General features: G+C 42.0%; 1 protein-coding gene across 2 annotated transcripts; it reads right to left on the bottom strand.

The window, feature by feature from the left end:
- Positions 1 to 7,037: 7,037 nt before the first annotated feature.
- Positions 7,038 to 9,320, bottom strand: LOC125208445 (uncharacterized). 2 transcript variants are annotated; one of them, XM_089060734.1, is made up of 2 exons: positions 9,014 to 9,320; positions 7,038 to 8,387 (listed from the first exon to the last, which is right to left on the bottom strand). In XM_089060734.1, the coding sequence occupies exon 2, from the start codon at positions 7,990 to 7,992 to the stop codon at positions 7,102 to 7,104; it is 891 nt and encodes a 296-aa protein (XP_088916860.1). In that variant the 5' UTR covers positions 7,993 to 8,387; positions 9,014 to 9,320; the 3' UTR covers positions 7,038 to 7,101. The 2 variants fall into 2 exon arrangements, with proteins under 2 accessions (XP_088916860.1, XP_047964018.1); XM_048108061.2 differs by having other exon boundaries at positions 9,038 to 9,320.
- Positions 9,321 to 9,724: the final 404 nt, after the last annotated feature.

The raw sequence follows: 9,724 nt of genomic DNA, 5'->3' as shown, positions 1-9,724 counted from the left end.
CAATAGATAGATAGACACAAACCTAATAAAGTTTCTTTCTCCTCCCTTTAGATTCAATAGAGAAGCGTCTTAGCATGATAAACAACATGTACAAGAAAAATAAAAAGTATGACACACACAAGTGTGAACGGCAAGGAAATGCAAGCTCAAGGTCTGTAGAAAGCAATAGGGGAAAGGGTCTCCTCGACCTCCTTGACGGAGGGAGCTTTCCTAGACCGGGTAGAGAGGTCGCCGCCGCCTTTCCTTTCCTCGCCCTTTCCTTGGCCAAGCGGCGCTCCTCTGCCTCTGCAGCATCAGGAACTAAGTCATCGACTTCATCGAGGAGGCTCCTTCTGGTGCGCCTCCTTTCTGCCCTCTCATCAATCTTAGGTTCATCTTCATCCTGGTCGCCCACCAGGTCCACAATCAATTTCAGCCCTCCCTCGGGCTCCGGTACTCCAGTCGTGAGTAGATCTGCTTCTTCCAATAGCTTTTCCGGGGTTTCCCCCTCGCCATCCAACATCGGGGTTGCCCCCTCAATATAAATGGGGTTCTCCCCCCTGACATCTCCTGGGGTTGCCCCCTCTTCCATAGGTTCAGGGGTTGCGCCCCTGAAATCAGTTGGGGTCTCGTCCCCAGTTTCCAAAGTGGTTTCCCCCTCAGCAACATTCTCTAAAACAGGGGTTTCCCCCTCAATCACACTATCCACAATAGGGGTTACCCCCTCCACCACTTCATCTAAAACAAGGGTTTCACCTCACAAACTTCCCTACCTTCAAGATTAGGATTCTCAGTTTCTTGCCTTTCTGTCTCCACCATGGTTTCGTCGTTCGTCGGTCCGTCACCCTCCGACCGTTCGTGTACTGCCTCCTCTTCCTCCGCCTTTTGTGAAGCGGTTTCTGCATGTTGAGATGTAGAATCTTGCGGTCCTTCTTCATGAAGATTCGCCAGTTGTGCAGCCGAGTCTGCCGGAATCGTCAGTGGTGGTACGACCGGCGCAGACGGCATCAGGCTAGCGGCGAACAAGGCATACACTTCTTTTGCTTTCTCGACGCTCCCCAATTTTTGCGTCAATTCCGCCAACAGGGCTGGGTCGTACACCGTGCTTTGTGAACTTCCGGTGCGTTGTGTTGAATCCATCGGTGCAGATCTGAAAATGAGAGAAAAACTGGTCGAATTTGGTTAGTGTTTAGTTTCTAGAGAGAGAGAGCAAAAGTAGAGAGAAAGGAGAGTAAATCAGATTTCGTCGATTTGGGATTATTGGAGAGAGAAAGACGACGGTTGCTTTTCTGATGAAAAGATGGTGCGGTTGCAGGCATGATGTAAGCAACCGTACAACTTCCATAAATATCGGCCAGATTTTGAATTTCAAAATATCTTTTTCCCTCCTTGACCCCTTCCTCCAGGCTTCCCTTGACTTCTCCCTTCAGGTTCTTTTCTAGCTGATTCCCTTGACCATGTCCTACATAAAAAAGAAATGAAGGTTCCAGACTCCTAGGTCAAGGTTAGAGTATAAAAATATCGGTTCCCTTCGGAGTCTGGTGCTTCGAAAATATTTTTTGGATTTTCTAAGTTTGAAAAGTAATTAAACTATTTACACACTTTTTTTTTAAAGTATTCCTAAGATTCCCTGGTCCAGTTTGTATTTTCAAAATTGTTAACTTACTCCTTGACCCAGGAATTCATCGGGAATATCCCCCCGTCCGTTTAGGCGATAGTAGGGAGTACATATAGTGGAACTTCGTCCACAACACACAACTCGAAATTATTCCTATAGACTTTCACTCTATGACCATTGACAAGGAAAGGAACAGAGTTCGGAGTACTTCCCTGGATCTCCACTGCTCCGTTTGCTCGGATGCCGATGATGGTATATGGGCTGATCCATTTAGACTTCAGTTTTCCTGGCATTAGCTTGAGCCGGGACTGGAAAAGGAGCACTTTCTGTCCCACATGAAGTTCCTTGACCCGGAGATTCTTATCATGCTATAACTTCGTTCTTTCTTTGTACCACATGGAAGACTCAAATGACTCCAGCCGAAGTTCCTCCAATTCTTGCAATTGTAACTTCCGCTCTTCTTCGCAAGCTGTCGGTTTCATGTTCAGTTCTTTCACTGCCCAGTACGCCTTGTGCTCAATCCCAACAGGTAAGTGACACATCTTGCCAAACACAAGTCTGTAAGGCGACATTCCAATAGGCGTTTTAAAAGCAGTTCTGTAAGCCCACAATGCGTCTCCGAGCCTCTTGCTCCAGTCCTTCCTTGACGGATTAACTGTTTTCTCCAATATCGCCTTGATCTCGCGATTAGAAATCTCTGCCTGGCCATTAGACTGAGGATGGTATGGAGTCGACACTCTATGGTGAACACCATATTTCTGCATCAAAGCCTCGATGGTGCGATTACAGAAATGAGTTCCTTGATCCGAGACGATGGCCCGAGGAACTCCATATCTGTTGAAAATATTGGTCTTCAAAAATTTTGCCACCTCCTTCGATTCGCATGTTGTGGTGGCCTTAGCTTCTATCCACTTAGACACATAGTCCACTGCAACCAATATATACATGTTCCCACAAGACGATGGGAACGGTCCCATAAAGTCCATTTCCCATACATCAAAAATTTCGCACACGATCACCGGGACCTGAGGCATCTCGTCTCTCCTTGAAATTCCCCCCGTCTGCTGGCACCTCTCGCAACATTGGCAGAAATCAAAGGCATCCCTATTTAGCGTCGGCCAATAAAAACCGTTGTCCAAGACCTTCCTCGCTGTCTTCCTTGGTCCAAAGTGGCCTCCACATGCTAAGGTGTGGCAATGAATTAACACATCTCTTTGTTCCCATTCGGGAATGCATTGTCTAATCACTTGATCTGAGCACATTTTCCACAGCGTCTAATCGACTTCTATATGTTTAGTCCTCTTATGAAAAACTGGATTATTAGCAATGTAGATTGCAGCTTGATTATCACAATGCATAGGTAAAGGTTCTTTGAAAGTGAATCACAGTTCTCCAAGTAGATTCTTGACTCCAATAATCTCAGTAGCAGTATGAGCCATAGCTCTATACTCGGCCTCAGCAGACGATCTCGCAACAGTATGTTGTTTCTTACTTCGCCAAGTTATCAGGTTTCCTCCCAAGTAGGTGCAATATCCAGAAGTAGACTTTCTATCAGACTTAGAACTGGCATAATCAGCATCAGAATATCCTTCGATGTTTAGATGACCATTCTTTTTAAATAACAATCCTTTACCGGGAGATTTCTTGATATATTGAAGAATTCAAATAGCTGCATCCTAGTGAACTTGCTTAGGCTTATCTAGAAACCGACTGACCAAGCCAACAGCAAAGGAAATATCTGGTCTTGTTACTGGCAAGTAGATAAGCTTTCCGACAAGACGTCTATACTTAGCTTTATCATCCAAGAATTCTCCACTTTCATCCCAAACACTTGGATCAACTTCCATAGGAGTATCAACAGTCTTTGTTCCAAGTAATCCAGTTTCTTTCAGTAAATCTGTAGCATACTTTTGCTGAGATAGAGACACTCCAGAACTTCTGTGTGCAATTTCAATTCCTAAGAAATACTTAGGACTCCCCAAATCCTTGATAACAAAATGTTGCTGCAAATATTTCTTAGTTTCCTCAATTCCACAAACATCACTTCCAGACATGAGTATATCATCAACATACACAATGAGAATGACAATGCCCGATGCTTGATGTTGCACAAAGACGGAATGATCGGACTTACATTGCTTGAAACCAATAGTTCCAAGAACACCACAGAACTTATCAAACCACGCCTTGGGACTTTGTTTAAGGCCATAAATTGCTTTTTTGAGACAACAAAACTTAGTAGCATCCTCCCCCTGAGCAACATAACCCGGAGGTTGCTCCATAAAGACCGTCGGAGTCAAATCACCATACAAGAAAGCATTCTTCACATCAAGCTGATACATGGGCCACGAAAGATTAACAGCCAAAGAGAACATAATGCGGATTGAGTTCATACGAGCAGTGGGTGAGAACGTCTCAAAGTAGTCAATACCGTAAGTTTGTGTGTATCCTTTGACAACAAGCCGAGCTTTGTATCGATCATACCTACCATCAGCAGAAATTTTATGGTAAACACCCAACGACAAGATACAATATCTACCGAATTAGGGGCATGTACCAATATCCAAGTACCACGACTCAAGAGAGCTTGCATCTCCACATCCATAGTGGCTCGCCATAAAGGGTGTTTGAGTGCCTCTTGGTAAGAAGTTGGAATCACTGTAGACAAAAGACAAAGAGCAAAGGCACGAAAAGGAGCACTCAAGCGAGTAAAGGAAACATGATTAGAAACAGGGTGTTTGGTGGTACAAGTACGTTTACCTTTGCGAATAGCTATGGGTAACTCATCAGGAGGAGTTGGATCTTCAGAAGCTGGAGGCGAAGATGAGTGTGGCAGTGGACATGAGAGCGTATTTGGTACTGTTTCAGAGGTTGTTTTAGGTCGATGATGTCATGTATAGACCTGTAAAGGAGGAGCAGAAGACATAGGAGAAACAAAAGTTTGGGCAGGTATAGGAGTAGGAATTAACTGGTCGGTTGGTTTAGTTTGAGGATGAGTAAAATAAGGCCGAAACTCAAAGAAGGTGACATATGCTAAGATATAATGACGTTTGGTAAGAGGGTCAAAGCAGCGGTATCCCTTTTGGGTTCTAGAGTAACCAAGAAAAACACACTTAATAGAGCGAGGGGACAGCTTATCCAACCCAGGAGTAAGATCATGAACAAAACAAGTACACCTAAAAATGCGAGGATCAGGATGAAGACACGAAAAAGGAATATCCCCATGCAACACACTAGATGGCATCCTGTTAATAAGGAAGCATGCAGTAAGAACAGCATCAGACCATAGATACTTAGGCACAGGCATGTGAGATATAAGAGTACGTGCAACATCTAAAACATGACGATGCTTGCGCTCGGCTACCCCATTTTGTTGCGAAGTGTGAGAGCAAGAGGTTTGATGAATTATACCATGAGATTCACAAAAAGATGATATAGATTGTTGTGTAAACTCAAGAGCATTATCAGTACGAAGAATACGCAAATCAACATAATATTGTGTCTTTATTTCATGATAAAAGGATTTGAGAACAGTAGGGACTTCACTTCTTTGTTTAAGCAAATACAACCATGTCATACGAGAATAATCATCAACAAGGATTAGAAAATACTTGAAACCCCCTCTAGACTCAATCCTACTTGGACCCCAAACATCACAATGAACTAGATCAAAAGCAGCAGAGCTACGAGTGTTGACTCGAGAAGGAAAAGAAGTGCGATGGTGCTTGCCCAACTCACATGACTCACAATTAAAATCAGCAGACTCAACTGGAACTAAACTACGAAGACTGAAAGAAGACGGATGACCAAGACGACAATGCCACTGATATGGAGACACAGCAGCAGAGAGAGCACTAGGAGAGACAGGTGAAACAGGATCCAAATAGTACAGACCGCCACGCTCATGTCCTCCACCAATCGTCCTCTTCATCTGCAGGTCCTGAAAGATACAATATGAAGGATAAAAAGTGACAGAACAATTGTGAGTTTTTGTTAGCTGACCAATAGATATTAAGCTAACTGGAAAATTTGGGGCAAACAAAATATTATCAAGAGTGATATGAGTAGTGGGTTTGACAACACCAGTGCCAGTTACTGGCGAATAGTTGCCATCAGCAAGACGAACAGATGGAAGAGAGGATGGAGAAAAAGATGTCAAAAGGGATTTTGTACCAGTAATATGGGTAGAGGCACCCGAATCCAACATCCAAGACTTACCAGGAGACACAGCAAACGCAGCTACAGAGGTAGAAGCATCAGTAGTAGATGAAAAACTTGGCGCAGTAAACTCAGTGTTGTTAGCCCAATCTGGTTTGCCAAACTTCTTCCAACATTTATCAGACTCGTGATTCGAACGACCACAATGATCACATAGTTGATCATGAAAACCTCTTCCTCGACCTTGGCCACGTCCCTGTCCACGGCCACGTCCACCATACGACGACCGCGAGCAGACATAGCTGAACTCTCAAAAGAGGTGGATTCCGTACGCCCAGTGGAGACACGAAGAACGCGAGACAACGCGTTAGACAACGTTGGAATGGTATCACTAGCCATCAAGCTATCTCGAAGTGGCTAGAGATCAGCATTAAGACCTGACAAAAATTTTGCTACCATAAATTCCTCCCATTGTTTTGCTCTTGTTGTGGCATCACGGGAAAGAGGATGATAAACCAAAATCTCATCAGCAAGGCCTTTCAGGGTAGAGAAGTAATCATTGACTGACTGAGTATCCTGAGTATGACAGAAAAGTTTCTCATACAATTCAAATACCCGAGAGACGTTTTCATTGAAGAACATCTCCCGTAGAGCATCCCACATGGCTTTGGCAGTATCCAAGCACATGATATTCTGGCTGATAGCTGGTTCTAGGCTATTGAGAATCCAAGTCATGACGGAGCAATCATCAGCACACCAAGTGTCGTAGTTGGCATCTGTAGGAGCAGGCGGGGCAGCTTGAACATGGCTTTTCTTCTTCTGTGATCCCAAAAATAGGAGAAAAGCACGGGACCAAAGCATATAGTTGGAACCATTTAGCTTAATGGTGGTTCCGATAGGCGGTCTAAGATCAGATATGATGAAATAAGAGCAAATCTTATGCAGAGCAGCAGACAGCTAATTGCAGAGATTGCAGATATTGCAGAGCAGGTAGATAATTGCAGATGCAGATAGTAACAGTAGATAATAGCAGAGTAGAAGCAGATAATTGCAGAGAATGTAGAGGAACAACTAAAAAATTAGTTGTAGGCAACGGAGCAGGAGCAGATAATAGCATGGAGTAGAACAACAGGCAGAGCAGCAGCGGCCAGTTTTCGAAACCCTAATTTTCATTTTTTTTTCTTTTTTTTTTTTTTTTTTGCAGACTAACCTAGTGACGGATTCGAATCCGCTCTGGTACCATGTAGAACAGTAAAGTAAAGAGACATAGTCGAGGAAGTAGTAGTGTATATAATTATTCAACATAGGTAACATATATATAGTACAAGAGACTAAGCTAGACTATATTACATAACCGATGTGGGACATAATACATATGAGAAATTAACATCTCCCTTGTCCAACATAAAGTTAAACATCTCCACTGCTTTCTCCACATTCCCAACTCGGCAAAGACCTCCAATTATACTTCCAAACGTAACAGCATCAGGGCGGATGCCATTTTTTAACATTTCATTGAACAAGCGCTTCACTTCCTTTAGATTCCCCTTCTGGCAGAAACCAAGCATCAAGCAAGTGTAAGAAACTCTATCCGGAGAAAGTCCTTTATCTGACATAAGATTCAAAATCTCACTCGCTCTACCAACATCACCTTTACGGCAAAAGCCATTGATAAGTGTGTCATAGAAGAAAACATCAGGTTCCAACCCTTTCATCTTCATCTCTTCCAACAACATCATTGCTCCATCCACACGATCCTCCACAAAATGAGCATCCATCAGAATGTTATATGTGATCAAGTTGGGAGCAATATTTGCAGACTCCATTCTTCTTTTCATACTCATAGCTTCATCTAATCTCTTCTCCTGGTGCAACCCTTTTATCAAAGTATTAAAGCTAACGATATCTGGAGACACGTGATTCCTATCCATCTCACCTAAAAACTCCTCAGCATCAACCACAAATCCATTACAACAAAGGCCATTCAAAACGACATTGGCGATATATAGATTAATGGTGTAGCCTTGCTTTAACATCAACCCAATTGCCCCCAGAGCCAACTGGGGCATGGAGAGATGTACCAAGCACTCAACCAAAGCTGATAATGACAAATATCTTGGTAAAGCCCCAGAACACACCATCTTCTTATAAATACTAAGAGCCAAATTGTGCTTCCTATTCTTGACAAGGGTTTGCAAAAGAAGATCGCTGGAGGGCCCTGATGGAACGACACCCATTTCCACAGATTGTTCAAATAGAGAACATGCATTCTGCAAATTTACCAATGAGTTGGGTTTTTGACATAGAGATGTGATTTGGGTTTCCACCTGGTCTACTCTTGGGGTTTAGTGCAGTTAGGATTTAAGAGTAGGTTTGTGGTGAAAAACTTGTTTTGTATGGGATTTTTTCGCTTCAGAAATAGCGACAGGTTCTTTCACATCAATGGCAACACCATACCTAATTCCTCACACGATTACCTATCTTCCAGATAGGGAAGAAGAAACTTTAACGATATTGGAGGGGGCAAGCCCGAAAAGGCACATCTATTAAAATCCCAACCGCCAAGAACTCATTACATGTGCGGATACCATTCGAGGTACTCTAGCAACCTCAACGACCTTCAAGGCATATTCTGCATTAAGCCATGAGAACTCATAAACAATAATTTAAATAAATCCACCTATAATTTAACAAACATCCAATAACTTTCTTTGGAATTTAGTCGAACACGTATAGGCAAACCAATAAGATGAGAATACCACAAAATGTGTTTATAACTACCCTAAGACAATTCACATCAAAAACAATTTTCCAGATTTTTTATTCGACAAATATGAAAAAGGTCTTGATGAAATTTAGCCTCGAATGAAAAACATTCAAGAGACAATCTATATCAATATCGATCCATATTTTAAAGCAAAATAGTTTATCAACCTACTAACCATTTCAAACTTTACCTTAATTCCACAATTCCAATTCAAATCATGCCTAATCATACTCACAACCATTAACTAATAATTAGGTCAGCTCAATTCAACCCATAATTCCAAGCATCAAAGGCTTAATTTCAGACCAACACACTATAAACATCTCATTCGAATCCTATCACCACATCAACATAAAAAATGACTCCCTAACATATTCTAACTCAAACTTCGGATTATATAAATATTTAAAATCAGTTCCAAGATCATAAACTTTCCAAATTTTTGTTAATTTAATAGTAAAAACATAAGAGGTTTGTTTAATACACTACACCTACTAAGATTATAGTTCCTGTACCATCTTCAATTAACACCGAACGAGGTTAGATGAATACACATCTATACATATCTAATGGGGCCGTTGTGAAATTGCGGACTAGCTGGCGAAGTACAGCGGTGGAGCGGCGGGGCGGACGTTGTGGTGGCGCCGCCGATTTGAGAGAGAAGAAGAGAGAGCAGTGGGCGGCGGGGCGTGAAGCTCGCCAAAGATATGGCGAGGCACGGCGGTGGTCGTGGCGGGCCGATTAGGGAGATAAACAGAGAGATGGGGCGCCAGTTTTGTGTTTGAGAATATACAAATAAGGGCTTTTAAGATTTACTCCATATTTCTTTATTGGAGTACTATATAATATTTGGGCTTCATTGAGCTTTAAACGTACTCTATTTTTTATATTTTAAATTTTAATGGTAAATAGAGTTTAATTTGGGTGTTTCGCTTTGTTATTATGTCTTAATTTATAGGTTCAATTTCAACATTTAATTTATTAGACTTTGTATATGTATTTTTAAAATGAAATTCTTTGAAATAAATAACAAAATGATATTGTTTGGGAGATGGTACTCATCGAATAATATTTGTGTTGTAATTGTACTCTTTGGGTAAAATAACAAATAAAATGAAATATATATGACAAGGTTAACAAAAATATACTCCCTCCGTCCCGCTTTAGGAGTCTCGGTTGATCAATTTTGGGTGTCCCGCTTT

Source organism: Salvia hispanica, chromosome 6 (assembly GCF_029641045.1).
Source record: "Salvia hispanica isolate PSC_SH4W2 chromosome 6, Shi_PSC_v1, whole genome shotgun sequence".
Taxonomy (NCBI): domain Eukaryota; kingdom Viridiplantae; phylum Streptophyta; class Magnoliopsida; order Lamiales; family Lamiaceae; genus Salvia; species Salvia hispanica.
This window is presented reverse-complemented; position numbering and strand designations above follow the sequence as displayed.